The sequence below is a fragment of the Penicillium concentricum genome, assembly GCF_028827145.1.
Source record: "Penicillium concentricum strain IBT 3081 chromosome Unknown utg000001l_segment0_segment0, whole genome shotgun sequence".
Lineage (NCBI taxonomy): Eukaryota > Fungi > Ascomycota > Eurotiomycetes > Eurotiales > Aspergillaceae > Penicillium > Penicillium concentricum.
This window is the reverse complement of record NW_026622754.1, coordinates 1,026,551-1,043,244: the sequence shown is the minus strand read 5'-3', so window position 1 is coordinate 1,043,244 and position 16,694 is coordinate 1,026,551. Positions and strand designations below refer to the sequence as shown.

The window sequence follows — 16,694 nt, the reverse complement described above, 5'->3', positions numbered from 1 at the left end:
GCCAAAAAGTTCCCCGCGTGAACGCGATACGCGTTAACGAGCAGCAACACTCGACGGCTTCTACGAAGGAAATATGCCAAGGTTCGTTCACTCCTTCGATTCAATTATATTAGAGGGCTCTCTGTCCAGCTTGAACACTGATGCTAATATTGGTGGCAATTGCAGAGAAATCATCACAATCCAAGCCGGCCAGTGCGGCAACAACGGTATGTGGCTCACCTCCGCCATCCATTCCGCGAAACCCTTGATCCCATGTTTTTGAACGGAGCGCGAGAAAATATAGTTCATGTCGCTAATATCTCTATCTAGTCGGCAGCCAGTTCTGGCAGCAGCTGTGCCAGGAGCACGGAATCAGCGCAGATGGAAACCTGGAGGAACATGCGACTGACGGGGCGGCTGGTGATCGCAAGGATGTCTTCTTCTACCAGGTGTGTATAGGACGCTTGGCAGAGCATCTTATTTGCCATAGCAAGAACACTGGCTGACATATGTGGACAGAGTGACGACACTAGATACATCCCTCGGGCGATTCTCCTCGACTTAGAACCCAGGGTATGCTACCCTTCACCGATATATCACATCAACACACGATGATTAACACGAAGCTTTTGTCCAGGTGCTCAACGCCATCCAAACTGGCCCCTACAAGAATATTTACAATCCCGAGAACTTCTTCGTCGGACAACAAGGTATCGGAGCTGGAAACAATTGGGGTACTGGATATGCTGCCGGCGAGGGCGTGCAAGAGGAGATTTTCGATATGATTGACCGCGAAGCAGACGGAAGCGACTCACTAGAAGGATTCATGCTTCTACATTCGATCGCAGGAGGAACAGGCTCTGGATTGGGAAGTTTCATCCTAGAACGCATGAACGATCGCTTCCCGAAGAAACTCATCCAAACCTACTCCGTCTTCCCGGACACGCAGTCTGATGTCGTCGTCAACCCTTACAACAGCTTGCTCGCCATGCGGCGATTGACCCAAGATGCCGACTCTGTGGTCGTTTTGGACAATGGTGCTCTATCACGAATTGTCGCAGATCGACTCCACGTCCAAGAACCGTCATTCCACCAAACCAACCAGCTCGTGTCAACGGTGATGTCTGCATCCACAACCACTCTACGATACCCCGGATACATGCACAACGATCTCGCCGGTATCATCGCCTCGCTCATCCCCACGCCACGCAGCCACTTCCTCCTCACATCATACACACCCTTCACCGGCGCCAACATCGAGCAAGCTAGGACAGTGCGAAAGACAACCGTGCTAGACGTTATGCGTCGCCTCCTACAGCCTAAGAATCGCATGGTCTCCGTCAACCCCAGCAAGTCCAGCTGCTACATCAGTATCCTCAACATCATCCAGGGCGAAGCCGACCCGACAGACGTGCACAAGTCACTGCTGCGCATTCGGGAGCGCCGCCTCGCCTCTTTCATCCCCTGGGGCCCTGCCAGCATCCAGGTGGCTCTCACTAAGAAATCCCCCTACATTGAGGAAACCGGACACCGCGTTAGCGGGTTGATGCTGGCGAACCATACCTCTGTGGCGACGCTCTTCAAGCGCATTGTGAAGCACTACGACATGCTTCGCAAGCGTAATGCCTTCTTAGATTCATATAAGAAGGAAGCACCATTTGCCGACGGACTTGGCGAATTCGACGAAGCACGGGCCGTTGTGATGGATCTGATCGGCGAATACGAGGCAGCCGAACGGGAAGACTACCTGGACCCTGATGCCGGCAAGGCAAATGAGCTTGGAGTATGATATGAGATGCTGTGATTTCATATCCAACCTGTTTTTTTATTTTATCTTTTTGCTAGTTCGGCAGGGCAAGGGGGGTTTGGGCGCATCGGTGTCTGCGTGTCTGCGCCGGGGTTTTTATTCACATTTACATTTTCCTTTTTTTTTTTTTGTCCCCGGTCTCAACCCCCTAACAGTGGACATATCAAACCAATCCACGCTAGTCGCTATTTAAAATTGATCTTGAACACGTAGCCCGTATAGAGGGTGTCAACGTGGTAGGATTCTGATTTGTACCGATTAGCGCGGGCAGAAGGGATCCGTGGGTCGTACTACATAGTAGTAGATAGGGCGATGTGGAGATGTGGAGATAGACGGTGAAATATTGGGTAGCGGGATCGACCTTCGCTTTAGGCACTTTAGGCCTAACCCGGGAAATGTACGGAGTAGACGGACTTGAAAGGCATACCTCTGCAGTCCTGCAGTCCTGCACAGGATGCTCTTACCGATGCAATAGCTCCACGCGGATCATCCGTGCCTAGACGGACTTGGCTCGGTCGACTCATCCATTTGTACTCCGTATCGAATATTCACTTGTAGAGGTCATAGCTCCTTTTGTCGACTTGCACTGTGGCATTTTTTTTCTCCCTTTTGCATTGGATTGAGTGGTATCATTGGGTGCTATGTAATCCATGGGATATAGTAGAGTCATGTTGCCTGAGTACCGTAGTATGATAAGTCTGGGTGAACACCTTGCCACTTTGGTGGCGCGGCAAAACGGAAGACCGATATTTGGGTTCGCTTCCAAGGGTTGTCTAATTCGATTTTAGTTAGAAGATTTGTACGGAGTAGTTAGTACGGGAGTAGTGCCAGTTGGTTCAGAGATGTACACCTGACTCCTGAGTCATCACGTGAAGGCGCCCTTGAATGCACGGGCAATTCTACATTCCGATCATTGGGCCCGAGACCAGGCGTCTGGATACGTCCGCGTGTACCGCGTGGGTATGCATCGGTAAAGTCAAAGAAAGAAAAATATAAAGAAAGAAGAAGAATGAAAGAGAAAAACGAAACAGAAAAAAAAAAAACTAAAAGTCTTAAACTATATAGAGTATGTACTCCGTATAGGAGGTCCAAGGATACAAAACCCATCTATATAAAAACCAATTAATTCCAATAATTTCAATTCCACATCCAATTTAAAGGCCAATTAAATTCAATTAAATCCACTAAAATCTAAAAAAACCAAACTAAAAATCCACCTAAAAATCCCAAATTGCCTAACTTTGAACTCCACTGATTCCGTCACTGTCGCCTCACTGAGTCAGCCCTTCTTTGGCCTTCTCCCGTGTCTTCCGACCCTATATATAGGCTGGTCATGCTGGCCTATTTCCCATCCTCCCCCCTTTACTACTTTCCTCTCGCTCCCTTGAAAAACCCCGGGCGCTTATCTCAAACCCTTAACTGAGCGCCTAACTCTACTGCTACTTCTACTCCCCTATTTATCTCTCCTCTCTTCCGCAGAAGTACCTCTATACCCCTCTCTCCAACCCTTATAACCACAATGCCTCCCCGCAAGCCCCGTTGCAACTTTAAGGAGTGCAAGGAAGCCGCCCAGCGCATCGTCGGTGACTGCAGCTTCTGCGCCGGCCACTTCTGTTCCAAGCACCGCATGCTCGAAGCCCACTCTTGCACCGGACTGGAAGACTGCAAGAAGGAATCGCATGCCCGAAACGCCGATAAACTGAACAGCGAGCGTACCGTCGTGGTCAAGGGCGTATGAGAAGGAGGAACTACATCCAGAAATGGGGACTACAATCAGAATGAGAAACAGCCGCTCTGTTCGCTTTTCTCTCGACTGAACAAAGGGGGAGGACTACGGATATGACCTGCCTAGTCGATGTAGGCCCGGGCCATCTCGCCTCCTCCCCCCTATCTTATCTGCCTCGGCCGATCAGCTGCTATCCCTGCTTGGCTTGGCCACGATTCGGTTCGATTCGATCCGGTTCTTCCCTTTCTTTGCCTCTGCGGTGATCTTGGATTTAGCGCGGTGTTTCGTTTTACCATTTTACTATTTTACTATTTTATTATTTTCCCTGTTCTCGGGTTCTCGGGGATGGGGGGTCTTTCTCTTGTCTGGTTCATGATCTATATCTAGATCGGATTTGTTTTTTTTTGGCTACGGCTTGTTTGGGGCTTTAAGGTCTTCATTTGCATGGCGTTGTGCTGGGTGTTGACATCTTTCCTTTGATCTTTTGACATTTTAACTTATCTAACTTATCTACTGTTGCTGCCACTGCCGTCTCGCATTTTGGGCATGCCTCTTTTCTTTTCCGGGACTGCTAAATAGAACTCTTCTGGGTTCTTTTAGCCATGAACTATACATATCTCTGAAATCTTGATCCATTTTCTCTATCATAAGATATACTGATATTTACGGGTAGTACCTCAGGCCGCTGATGGGTCATTTCTGAAACATGGGGAATTTTGACATTACAAAGTTCAGTTGGAGATAAAGCTTTGCGTACAAGTACAGATATGGTATGCTAAACTAAGATTGTATAATTGCACTGAAACCCATTTGAAACACCGTAGAACCCATTTAGCCCGGTCCGATCTTCGGCCTATGTAACAGTCAGCTTATAGTCCTTCAATGTCCAAAGAAATCGAAGGTATAAAGAAAGAGAGTAAGACGTACATATCGTGATGCTCACTGAGCCGACTGAGATACTTATTCAGCTCCTCCACACGCTCCTTATGAGTTTTGACACCTTCGCGCTGAAGCCGCTCATGCAACTGTCCCGAAGAGTCAGTTCTGTCTGTACAACAAAGCCGAAGTAAAAAGAGCCCGAGCCCAACCAAAAAATACGAAGGAAAAAAAAGACAGACAACACATACCCGTTTCCGCCGAATCTCTTCGGCTCTCTTTTCAGCCTCGGTCTTCCCAGGCGCATCCCTATCCTTCTCTCTGTCTTCCTCAGACCTCACACCCTCATCCTTTTCATTTTCTGGTCGCTCCGTATCCGGCGTTGACTCTGGCTTTGGCTGTGTCGCTTCTCCCTCCTTTTTCTTTGTGCTCCTCTTTTTCTTCTCTATCCGTCCTCCGCTGACTTTACTCCCCTTCAACTTGAGCTTACCCCCACCGATGGAGTATTCGTCGCCCGCCATGCTTGTAGCGCTGGTTTCGTGGATGCGGTAGGATGATATTATTCAGGTTCCCCTCTTTGGGTATGACGTGCCGCTCGTAGATGTGTTGGGCCCGGGGAGATGATAGGCGCGCGCGGCGTGCGGAGTAAGAGGCGGGGTGGTCGATCGGTCTGGTTTGTTATAGATGTGGGGGATTCGTTGCCGTTTTAGGATTTGTAGTGCGGTATACGGCTGAGTGGATAGGTAATACTTGGCTTTGTGTTGTGGTGTTGATTGAAAAGGGTTCTCTTGTCGCGGTTTGAGGTTGGAGTTGGGCCAATCAGAGGCGGTGGCGGGTTGGATGGTTCTACATTTTTCAGCTTTTCAACGACTTCCATAAGAAAATACAAATAAAATTCAGCTTGAAAGCCATCTATTGGACATTAGTTGGAAAACATACTACATCTTCTTGGGGTATTTTTCCAGCCAATATAGGGGGCCTCCAGGGCTAATATGCTACTGTCATTATGAAGTAACACCTTTTCGCATAGCTTGTCTGTATTTGTATCTGCTTCTGCTCCCTGGGTACATACTCTACTCAGGAAAAAGAATACTTCCACATAATGGTGAGATCTCTCGGCGTCGTCGAGTATGAAAGTGAGGTGGAACGCTTTCTAGAGGACCTACCTCCTTCCAGCAGATACACTTATAAAAGGAAAGCGCAACTCGACGAAATCCTACAAACCGAATATCACCGCCTTGAAAGCTGTCGCGCTGATGCCGAAACTTCCGAATACTTTGTCTATGTTGATATTAGTCCCTTCTCTTTCAATCAAACATTTTTGCTACCCGATCCCATCGCAGGTCTTCGCTTGTTTTACAACCCAGAACTCCATATCCTCATCACCAGAATGTCGACACTTGAACAGGTGCAGACTACCAGCGCATTATATACTGCAGTCGCAGAAACTTTTCGACACATGGGGCTGAATCATGCAACTCAATGGTTTGGAGGAGTAAACGTTGACGTCGGCAACGGAAAGACGAAACAGCCCGATGGAGGCTGGAGCCCAATCCGCCCTCCTCCTGGTGGTGCCAGACGACCTGGAGTAGTCGTGGAGATTGGACTTTCGGAGCCTGAAACAAAACTGCCTAATGATGCAAGAATGTGGGTGGATCCTGGCAAAGGTGAAGCTAATATGGCTATCACTGTGAAAATCAACCGACGCAAGCCCGAGCTGAAACTCCATACATGGGAGTGGAATTTAAATCTCCAAGGTTCTCATGTCACACAGTCAACTGTTATCACAAAGACTGGCGATAAAGTCACCGTCTCCCAAACTCCACTTACAATACCATTCCACTATATCTTCCAACGCTCCCCTGAACACCTCAGAGAGACCGATGTTCAACTAGAAAAGCAGCAACTCATCGATTGGGCAACTTCGGTATGGGACGTTCAAGGGATATAAAGAGCGGGAGAAAATATGGTTGCAAAAGACATCTAGACAGAATATCTCAAAAGACCACCCAAAAGACCACCCAAAAGACCACCCAAAAGACCACCCAAAAGACCACCCAAAAGACCACCCAAAAGAATTCTAAATCGCCTTCATAAGGCCGCCTCAGCGGCTAAATATTCTTGTCCCAGGGTATATATAGAAAAGGGGTCTACAAGCTTAAAACTTCATTCCGCCTTACATACGAAGTATGAAAGATAAGAGCGTCCGCGCCGAAGTAGAGTAGACACCATCACCCAATGCAAAGCTCGTCAGATTCTCAGGCTGCTTTGAGTCACTAGGTTACATACTAATGTATAAGTACATAGAGGAGTAAGTTTAATCTTGAACAGCTAGATTAAACATAAAACAGAAAATTATTCAATCTCATCATCAGGATCAATACGACGGTTCCCTTCAGGCGTCAACCAAGAATACTTCAAATTCCGAAGCATTTCCACTACACCATGGTGACCCCTCTCCGAAGCGCATGCTTGAATTTACTGCCCATATGTCGTTGGTTTGCCACTGTCACCTTGGAGTATAGTTCCGGTGGTATCATCATAGCATGGTGACCCCGATTCTCGCGAACAAATGATGTGAGGATCAAATCTGTCTTCCTGTTCCCGGCTTCCTGGGTGGCTTCCACCACTGAGGAAAAATGCATGTATTTCAGGCTAACCTGGGTAATAAATAGATTAACTCTCATCTTCCAATCTGGTTGACAGTGTTGTAAATAGTGATGTAGAGTATGATGCACTAAACATACTTCAGATTCGGGGATATCAAGGTCATCCACGGAAAGAAGTCCACAGCAACTGCCAATGATCAGTCGAAGTGGAGGAATATTATCAGGGTCCCATTCTTCGTCTCCGAGCTGTGTTGCGAGAGCATATTGAAGCTCTAGAGTATTAAGTGGGCGGTACGATGATGATACCCACATCATACTATTGAAAGCGAGCTTTTGCCGTGCCTGGGATTGGTATCTGATGCACTCGAATGTCTTATCGTATGCGTCGCTCAGACTCCCACTGAGAGACTTTAATGCTTTGCGCACGCCGGATCGGGTAACTACTAAAAACACATCACACAGCCGTATGCAACGCCGACTATTCTTCTTGACAATCAATGCAAGTTTCGCAGCGTTAAAATACACCAAAAAATGTCAGTTGCCTCGATGTTGAATCTAAGCATATCGTGAAACTGTTTTAATCTACAGTTTGGCAGACTCGCTCAAAGACCGATGCCCATATACCACATTGGGCGGCAACTCAACACCCCAAACAATCTTACAATCCAACCGCGCATGGTCAGCGCTGTCCGAAGCTGAATCGAAGGCTTGATATGGCCTGACAATATCCCGGTAGACAAACTCGCCCACGCCACCCTCACCTAAAAGAATCCACCTACGAGCAATTTCCATCGCGGCCTCATCCCCATCACGCTCCCCATCCAAAGCCAAGAGTGCCCCGGATAGTACCCAGGCGAACGTAAACATAATCCTCCGGGCATCAGCCAGCAACGCAGCCCGTGGACGAGTAGGTAACATGCGAGAAAGGAAAGCAGCCTGAGCCTCCTTTAAAGCATCCGCGAGAGAGGGTGTGCGGATCAGAGACAAAACACGATTGAGCCACCCTGACAAAACAGACAGGGTATCTCCTTTCATAAGGAAGCGGACAAGTTCACTAGCCAGGATATTCGTGGTCCCCTCCCAGATGGGATAGACGGCTGCAGCGCGGAGGAGGCGCGAGATGTTGAATTCAGGCTCGTCCGGTTCATCAATGTATCCGACTCCACCCATCGCTTCCTGGCATTCTTGGACACCCACCATCGACATCTTACTAACAACACCCTTGCATGTCGCAGTCAGGACCCGGAAGACAACTTTTGCTTCGGCAAGATCCTTAGGCATGTGTGCATGTCTCGCGGAGCTAGACGTGTTTTCAATCAAACTCATCACTGCAATCGTGAAGAAGGTAAGGTTTATAGCGCCACGATGCTTGACCTCCACATCCGCAAGGACGCGCAGATGCATCGGAATCAACCACAATGGTTCGCCGACAGTACTCCGTGACTTGGCAAAATTCTTCGTAATGCTAATCGCACGGCGCCAGGTTGACAGTGTTCCAAGAAGTGTCTGAATGCGGGTGGTATTCAACAGTGGAGCAATAGTCACAATGCCCTGGTCGATTTCACCGACTAGATGAGCGCGCATGCCCTTCAGTTCCAGTTCAGCTGTGGGTAGTTCCTTGGTACCAAGCTTGTTCTTCAGGCGGTGGATGCGCACGCCATTGGATACCTCCTCTAGGTTTCCATCAGCTCCGATGGAAGTCTTCCGTAGGGGCGCGATAAATGTGCTCAGTTTGCCAGATGCTGTCTTGGCTAAGAGAAATGCGACATTGGCGTCTGTGGCGGAGGAAAAGAATTTGAATCCGCTGATCAGGTAGTCACCCTCGGCGAGGACGTCAGAAGTTTTTGATCCTTGGGGCAAGGGTGCGTAGGTAGCCCATGTCTCTGTATTTTGGACGTCGCTCCCGCCTGCTCTTTCCGTCATCCATTGGCCAGATGTCCAGTAGTCGCCTCCTCTGGAGGTCAGTCTCCGAAAGACAGTGTGCAAGATATGATCACTCGGCAGATCTTTGAGGCGCTGTGACAATATAAATGCCGCTCCATCGGACATACTCATCGGACATCTGTACATGGACGACGAGGGGGCGTATAGATACACGCTTTGAATCTGGTAGTTAGTATTCATGCCCATGAAACGACATAAGGAACTGTAACATACGCAGCATATTGAACAGTGCGTCTATCAACGCCGTACGTGTGGTCGTATCCCAGAGAAACAACCCTAGAATAACCTTATCAGTGCCAAATGCATACCAAGGAATAGACCAACGACTAACCCATGCTTAGCCCCCCACTTTCCTAACTGCTTCCATCCATCAGTCGTAATCAGTTTGTCATACCCGTATCGCTGCCCCCAGACATTGTACTTCTTGATGTATGGCAGGTTGGTCTCTGCGTCGGCGTTCCATGCAAAGACTTGGGGCGAAACAGCCTCCTCGCCAAATTGAGCGAGATGGGGTTCAACCATGTTGAGGGTCTCTGCAGGAAGGTACCCTATTGTCGTTAAGTTAGATTGAATAAAATGTGGTAGTCGTGGTGGACGTACATCCTAACATTCGTTGCAGGCTGATGTCGGAAGTGTAGGTATTCGGCAATTTCTCAAGTCGAGTGAATATTCCGGACTCTGCGGTTGCAGGAACTTGAGAGTGGGTCGCCATGCTTCTGATGTAGCTAAATTTGAGAGCTAGTTGAGAAATGTTGATACGTTTGACAGAGATCGATTAGTATATATAAGTGTTTGCTTGTTATCAACCGCGGTCTTATATCGAATAGCCGAGAGTTGTTCGTTGTTAGCGATCATAGGTCATAGGTCATAGCTCTTGACTGAAGCCCGCGCAATCACCGAGAAGCGAAGTTGATGGCTGTCGAGCACACCTGTTGATCAAAGTCCGCAAAATCACCGAGATGAGGAGTTGAATTTAATGCGGGGAAGTTGTCGACGGCTCTTCGGCATCGTCCAGGGGATTTGCTAATCATCTCAATGTAGGAATAGCAAGGACAATGGTTGTAAACTAGGAAAAAAAGACTTGACCATATATTCGGTGGCAGCAAGGTATAGAGTTTGTCGCAAATTGATAACCGAGGGTAGACAACAAACATCCTGATTTCTGCTTTCTGTTTCCAACGTAGTTGTTTATATATATATATATATATATATGTATCGCGCTTAATAGCAAAGGATGACTTTTGTTATCCCACCATTTAATCTTCTATCACACTTTCAACAGACTAAGCAACTCCCAGGTCAACATGCCCGTGTCTTCCACATTCCCGTCTATTGAGATTCCTGATGTTGATCTCTGGACTTTCCTCTTCGAACGAAATGATAGAGTGTACCCATATGATAAGAGTATGATACTTCTCATCTGTCCCTTACAGTCGCAACTTATTAATAATGTGTAGTCATTTACCAAGACGCCGATACGAAGCGCTACCATACCTACAAGAGTGTTAAAGAAGGCTGTATTGCATTTGGGGAAGGTTTGAAGGCCGTTTTTGATTGGAAGGAGGGCGAAGTGCTCGCTTTGTTTACCCCTAACAGCATCGACACACCTCTCATAACATGGGGGACAGTGTGGGCTGCGGGTATCGTTTCTCCTTCAAATCCTGTCTACACAGTCGAGGAGTTGATATTTCACCTGAAAGATTCTGGAGCTAAAGCACTCGTCACTCATATGTCGGTGTTGCCAATTGCAAAGGAAGCTGCCAAGAGTGTAGGACTCTCAGAGGATCGTATCATTCTTCTTGGAGATCAGCATGACCCGGACCTGAAGATCAGGCACTTTACTTCAATCCGAAATAGTACGGCAGTGACCAGGTACCGGACATCAATTATCGCGCCCTCGAAAACATGCGCATTCATTGTCTATTCGTCAGGAACAACCGGAACCCCCAAGGGAGTTTTGCTCTCCCATCGAAATATTATTTCCAATATCCTCCAAGCAAACGCTGGGGAAGGGGGTAATCTTACTTGGGATGGTCTCGATGGAAAGGGTGACCGGGTGTTGGCTTTTGTGCCCTTCTATCACATCTACGGTGAGTTATGCGTGATTTAGGAAAGAGTCACTCTTTCATGCTCACACATTCACAGGTTTACTCCGTCTTCTCCATGCCACCTTATATACTGGATACCACTTGATAGTGATGCAAAAGTTCGAACTCGAGAAATGGTGTGCCCATGTCCAGGACTATCGCATTACATTCAGCTATGTTGTTCCTCCTGTCGTGCTGCTCCTTACCAAGCACCCAATCGTGGACAAGTACAATTTGACAACTCTGCGAATGTTAAATTGTAGCGGTGCACCACTCACACACGAACTTGTGGACGCTGTGTACAAGCGTATACAGACGGGGATTAAACAAGGATATGGACTCACTGAAGCAAGTCCAACGAGTCATAACCAGGCTTGGGAAGAGTGGCAAACTACTATCGGCTCTGTTGGTAAGTTGCTCCCTAACATGGAGGCTAAATACATGAGCATACCAGAGGACAGCTCTGAGCCACACGAAGTTGAAGCCGGGGAAGTGGGTGAACTGTTCTTACGTGGTCCGAATATCTTCATGGGGTACCACAACAATCCCGAAGCCACTATCAATGCGCTTTCCGCAGACGGGTGGCTCCAGACAGGAGATGTTGGCTACCAGGATAGTCATGGACACTTCTATATCACCGATCGGGTCAAAGAGTTGATCAAATACAATGGATTCCAAGTCGCCCCAGCGGAGCTGGAGGGCAAATTGGTCAAGAATGACGCTGTTGCTGATGTCGCTGTTGTTGGGATCATGAGCAAAGCACATGGTACTGAAGTTCCACTTGCATTCATAGTTCGCAGTGAGGAGAGCAAATCCTCGGGAATCAGTGCAAGACAGGAGGCAGTCAATATCGCTCAGTGGTTGGAAGTGAAGGTTGCCTACTACAAGCGCCTCCGAGGGGGTGTCATTTTTATCGACAGCATTCCAAAGAGCGCCAGTGGAAAGATATTGCGGCGTCTGCTCCAGAAGCAGGCACAGGAAGCGGTCGATGGAGCCGTGCAAGCGAAACTGTAGATAATGATCAAAAATTTCTGTCTACTGGTATCACAGTATATATTTCGTGCATATTCCAACATATAGGTTGTCTTCTATAATGATACAAACTCGCTTTCGGCAGTTAAATCGCACTGTTCTCGGGTACCATCGTTGACGCGTGTGATTCACGATGACCTATCATTCCCAAATGAGTACGCTGGGTTCGGCGTCCTAGCGGCAGGGATCCAGTATCTAATATACCACACAGTCTCTGACCGAACGTTCCCAACATCAAGGCCCAAGTAGAGATTTCGGTTATAGATTCGCCATATACACCAGTTGGCCGTGATCATATATCCATTCTCCCAAATCAATTTGGCCTCGCCAGGGAACTCGGACCCTTTGCAATTTGTTCGCGCGAAATTTCAGCGCTAGATTTTTGCATTCCCCTTGACAAAAATTCCTTCTGCAGTGGCATGGATCTCGCCGGTGCTGGTTTCGATCTGGGCACAAGCCCAAACCTTTCTCCCCTCCATCTTTGTGATCCAGGAACGTGCCATGATTGTCCCCGGTGTTTTGATAGCTTTCTTATATGTAATGTTCAACACAACCGTATAGGCGGGCCTCCCATCTGGTATCGAACACTTGACGAGAATACCCAGTGCACTATCCAACACGGTGGCAATGGCCCCACCGTGGAAAACACCCGGATGTTCGTTTAACCCCGTCCCTATCGCATGGAATCTGCAGATCTCGCTCCTCCAGCCCTCTGCGACACAAGCTTGTCGATGCAAAGTGAGCAAATGCGGAAGTGTATCCTTAGTGAACCAGGTCTTGCCGAGTAGCGTGTGTCCGTGGTCTAGCGTAGCTTTCCGGGGTCTGTTGACAGGATGAAAATTTGGTTCGCATATGTGAGACCGACACCATGGAATCGACATAAAATAGTTGATTTCACTTTGTAACGCAGCAGCAGAAGCGTCTTCATCTTGTGATTCCATGATAGTTCACTCCTTGGAGGTGATAATTCTTGTAGGCCTGACGGTATAGACGTGACTCTTCAAGCTCTCGCTACTTTGCCCCTCTAAAAATGGTAGATCCACTATGGTTTAAATAATAAGCGCCATTCTTTAGATCTGAATGTATTACCTCGGCCTAGACTGCAGAATACCCGAAAATGTGGCCAATAATATACAACGCAGTAAAGTTGGTGAAATTCAGAACGGTGAAATTACCTTTGCGATCAGCTCCTAGGAAATAAAAATCCAGAATTTAGTGCGTCATTGAAGTAGTACTCGATAGTACTCAAGCACTTACGCTCAGTGATCTGGATTCGGGACCCGTGGACTAGGGCGCCCGAGGTCGTGTGGCTACGGCAGGCTTTTAGGTCCATCGCAACCTATATACAAACCAGTGCATGTGAAATAGGATAGATATGACATGAATGAAGAGTGATTTGATTTGGAAATTCACATCGAAGGTAAATGTCAATTTTCCTGAGAGTGCAGACACAAGACACAAAATGCGCTTCCATGTTGAACTGGTAGCGGAGGAAAATGCATACATTAATGCACCAAATTTCCAGCAAAGTCTCACATATCAATCAACGGGAGATCATCGAGTCCTCTCGGCCCAATAGACGGCCTCTTGATCAATTCTGCTTCAGGTACGCCTTCTTGAAGTTTCCGGATCATCTCCTCGGGGTCGTATTCGACTCCGAGTGGGTTTTCTGCCATTTCGGGGCCCGTCATATACGCATTGATCTCTTCGATATCTTTGAAACAGTCCACCTGTGTTTCAAGTTGGTTGCCGTCTGGATCCCTGTAGTACATGCTGACAGTAACCCCGTGGTTAACAGTCCAGATGGGAGAAACACCCTTCGCGGCACGCTGACGATAGGCAACAAGTAAATCCTCTAGGGACTTGAAAGTGAAAGAGATGTGCTATATTTTTTAATTCGTTAGCTCATCTGGCACCATGTGAAAATGAATAAGCTCTGTGTGAATGATAGGACAAAATGCAGCGAGGTGGTAGTGCAATGTAGTCTCAACAGAGTAGTTCGCCATGTATAAACCAGTTGCTTACCTCCAATCCACAAGTCTTTGGGTTTCTCGGTCCAACGTGGGGCAACGCAGCGATTGCGATTCGGTGATGCTCGTCGTCGTATGTAATGAAGGAGAGAACATCATTTTCCCACGACGCCTGGCCCCCCAAAAACGTTTTGTAGAATTCTGTCATAGTCTTGAAATTCTCAGGTGTCGTCCGGAGGACAACATGGGCCAGCCTCACTGGTGACAGTGTCTTTGCAGGCAGGTTTGTCAAGTCCAACACCATTTTGATATGATAAACAAGGAGTGGGAAGAAATGATAATTCAAGTGTTATTGATAACGTAGCTTAAGGATTCGGCTCTGTATATGTGTTTTTATAATGGAATTCGTCTTCTATATTGGGGACTGTCGGATAATAGAACAGTGATCGGCCGGTTTATACAACTATATCCAATAGCTTAGACTAATTTAATCCATACCCCACGATACCGACTATAAGCGGCCGTCTAGACTTTGTGGTAGCCTATAACATTGCTAGAAGCAAATATAAAAGCTACATAGTGGAGTTAACCTTTATCATAATGCGGTCCACTCTTATTCATACGGGATAACACCACCAGCTTGGCATACATTTTTCCCGCTGACTCATCGGGAAAGGTGTAGTTACGCTATGTATTCCTTGAACTACTTATGAAATCTTCTGAACTTGGTCAGATCGACGGGGATCTGGTGATCGTCGCGACTGGATGCTCTCCTCCCGTAGCGGAATATTCACCACAGTGGGGTTGGAACTATTCTCTCTCACCGAACCGGCCTTCACTGCCGGTGTTAGACTGTCATCAGCTGCGGTGTCACCAGCTGCAGATTATTCTAGATCTTGAAGAGGGAGTCGAATCTGGGCTTTTTTTTTTTTTTGGCAAAAGGTGACGAAGTCCCGCCTACTAATCCGAGGCAACTCTACAGTTACTATCATTCACATGCGGGGATTCCAGTATTGAAATCTTGACAAGCTTGCCAATGCATTGTTTTCAACTATAACATTTTCGTAGAATTAAATTGAGTAATGAGTTGTCTCACTTGCTCCATGTCCGTTTGGTCATATTTACCAAGCGTGCGTTTATCGACACTATACTCGCCAGCATCTGACCGTATGACTTCCAACAACACATTGCAAAGCAGCCAATATTCTGAAGCACTTTTCATAAACCCATCACGTCTCCATGCTTCCTCCAAAGGGTCGCCGGTATTGCCATCCAGGCTGGATGCATGCATTTTATCCCATGCAGTTTTCCAGTTCTTCATCCCCCGCTCAACATTTTCAAACGCCGTCGGAGGTACAAGAACATTCTGGAGCTGATGTATAGACACACATAAAGCTGGCTTGGGTTAGATGTAGCATGAAGCAATGAAATGGTTTGGCTTTGTCCCTTACCAGAAATTACCACAAACATGTTCAGTAGTCCAAACTGGGAGTATGTCCTTTCGAGGCAAATCTCAGTGTCACGCTTGCAGATTCCTTCAATAGCAGAGGATACGGAAGGGTGATCCACCACTTCACCTGCCCATTTCTTCAAATGCTGAAAACATTCGTTGGCCGATCCAGCTTGAAAAGCTACCTCGGGGCAATTGATATGCATCTCCAATTCCAATCCAAAGATCCGTGGCGGTGTGTTATGGAATATTACAAAGGCAGAGTCAAGTAGAAAGACATAACTGAGTGTTCTGGCACATTGTTAGTGGACTATGCACATAAGGGGAGATAGACTTTACCGAATTGTTTCCTCCTTCAGGATGTAGGCTTGCCAGTCAAAGTTTGACGCATCATTTATGAGCCAAAAGGTTTGGTGGATGGCGGATCCGAGAACAAGATCCCTTGCAACCTTCAGGCGAGTGAGATTACTGCCTGGATGATTCCGGTGAAGCGTTTAACTTACTGCCACGACTGTACTATATCGTCGACGTCGAATCCTCCGTTGTGTGATCTCCGATCCTTCCCAGTTCTGGAAAAGACAAACCAGATACGCCGCCTGTAAAGCCTCCAGCTTTTGTGACTTGCCTTTTGCATTTTCCTTCACACGGGCCTCCGGATATTCTTCTTGGAGGGATTCGTCGTCGAAGACCATCTCCTCCACAGCATCAAACCATATTTCTGCATTTTGATTATCTTGTTTGTTTGGTAGAACACAAGATCCAATGATAGCCATTGATGTCAGCAATAAGGGAGAAGCTTTAGTGGGGCTGAAAGAGGGTTTATGTAAGATTGGGCAGTTGGGATACCAGGAAATCCAGAAGGCTTCAAGGTATCTGCAAAGATTTGGCGGAGAGAAGAAGTGAAAGCACATTTGCTCGACAATGGGCGACCATTCCAATGTCACTGGGCTTCGTCGTGACTTGTGGCGTATCGTCTCCTTCAGTCCGATCACTATCTCATGGGTTTTGAATGCCAGAGGATGAGCAGCCCATTGAAGAAAAGGATCGAGTTTATCATTCAAGAAGAATGTCAACTGATTGGTTTGCTGATAGCCCATTTGCAAGTTCGATGCTGGGCTGGTCGGCTCAAGGCCATCGCGATCTAAACCGAAACCATATGAAGCACGGTTTGAGGAGGGTTGTGGCTTTTCCGTCTCTGAAAAGTTTAGTGGTGC

General features: G+C 47.4%; 9 protein-coding genes across 9 annotated transcripts; 4 read left to right on the top strand and 5 right to left on the bottom strand.

The window, feature by feature from the left end:
• Window positions 1-73: 73 nt before the first annotated feature.
• On the top strand, window positions 74-1,768 carry N7517_000394 (gamma-tubulin mipA; the record flags this gene model as incomplete). Its single annotated transcript, XM_056718124.1, has 5 exons — window positions 74-81; window positions 166-206; window positions 310-428; window positions 499-552; window positions 617-1,768. The coding sequence occupies 5 exons, from the start codon at window positions 74-76 to the stop codon at window positions 1,766-1,768; spliced, it is 1,374 nt and encodes a 457-aa protein (XP_056582259.1).
• Window positions 1,769-3,305: 1,537 nt separating this feature from the next.
• Window positions 3,306-3,524, top strand: N7517_000393 (uncharacterized protein; the record flags this gene model as incomplete). Its single annotated transcript, XM_056718123.1, has 1 exon — window positions 3,306-3,524. The coding sequence occupies one exon, from the start codon at window positions 3,306-3,308 to the stop codon at window positions 3,522-3,524; it is 219 nt and encodes a 72-aa protein (XP_056582258.1).
• An 819-nt stretch (window positions 3,525-4,343) lies between these two features.
• N7517_000392 (DUF1754 domain-containing protein) lies at window positions 4,344-4,909 on the bottom strand (the record flags this gene model as incomplete). The annotated part of the gene is made up of 3 exons (XM_056718122.1): window positions 4,344-4,365; window positions 4,440-4,537; window positions 4,640-4,909. The coding sequence occupies 3 exons, from the start codon at window positions 4,907-4,909 to the stop codon at window positions 4,344-4,346; spliced, it is 390 nt and encodes a 129-aa protein (XP_056582257.1).
• A 581-nt stretch (window positions 4,910-5,490) lies between these two features.
• On the top strand, window positions 5,491-6,339 carry N7517_000391 (uncharacterized protein; the record flags this gene model as incomplete). The annotated part of the gene is made up of 1 exon (XM_056718121.1): window positions 5,491-6,339. One exon carries the CDS (start codon window positions 5,491-5,493, stop codon window positions 6,337-6,339), a length of 849 nt encoding a protein of 282 aa, XP_056582256.1.
• Window positions 6,340-7,579: 1,240 nt separating this feature from the next.
• Window positions 7,580-9,653, bottom strand: N7517_000390 (uncharacterized protein; the record flags this gene model as incomplete). Its single annotated transcript, XM_056718120.1, has 4 exons — window positions 7,580-9,095; window positions 9,155-9,217; window positions 9,273-9,489; window positions 9,542-9,653. 4 exons carry the CDS (start codon window positions 9,651-9,653, stop codon window positions 7,580-7,582), a joined length of 1,908 nt encoding a protein of 635 aa, XP_056582255.1.
• A 592-nt stretch (window positions 9,654-10,245) lies between these two features.
• On the top strand, window positions 10,246-12,042 carry N7517_000389 (acyl--CoA ligase; the record flags this gene model as incomplete). The annotated part of the gene is made up of 3 exons (XM_056718119.1): window positions 10,246-10,345; window positions 10,399-11,031; window positions 11,087-12,042. The coding sequence occupies 3 exons, from the start codon at window positions 10,246-10,248 to the stop codon at window positions 12,040-12,042; spliced, it is 1,689 nt and encodes a 562-aa protein (XP_056582254.1).
• Window positions 12,043-12,434: 392 nt separating this feature from the next.
• Window positions 12,435-13,001, bottom strand: N7517_000388 (PaaI family thioesterase; the record flags this gene model as incomplete). The annotated part of the gene is made up of 1 exon (XM_056718118.1): window positions 12,435-13,001. One exon carries the CDS (start codon window positions 12,999-13,001, stop codon window positions 12,435-12,437), a length of 567 nt encoding a protein of 188 aa, XP_056582253.1.
• A 591-nt stretch (window positions 13,002-13,592) lies between these two features.
• Window positions 13,593-14,334, bottom strand: N7517_000387 (uncharacterized protein; the record flags this gene model as incomplete). Its single annotated transcript, XM_056718117.1, has 2 exons — window positions 13,593-13,943; window positions 14,086-14,334. The coding sequence occupies 2 exons, from the start codon at window positions 14,332-14,334 to the stop codon at window positions 13,593-13,595; spliced, it is 600 nt and encodes a 199-aa protein (XP_056582252.1).
• Window positions 14,335-14,737: 403 nt separating this feature from the next.
• On the bottom strand, window positions 14,738-16,253 carry N7517_000386 (uncharacterized protein; the record flags this gene model as incomplete). The annotated part of the gene is made up of 5 exons (XM_056718116.1): window positions 14,738-14,868; window positions 15,156-15,425; window positions 15,482-15,771; window positions 15,820-15,929; window positions 15,984-16,253. The coding sequence occupies 5 exons, from the start codon at window positions 16,251-16,253 to the stop codon at window positions 14,738-14,740; spliced, it is 1,071 nt and encodes a 356-aa protein (XP_056582251.1).
• Window positions 16,254-16,694: the final 441 nt, after the last annotated feature.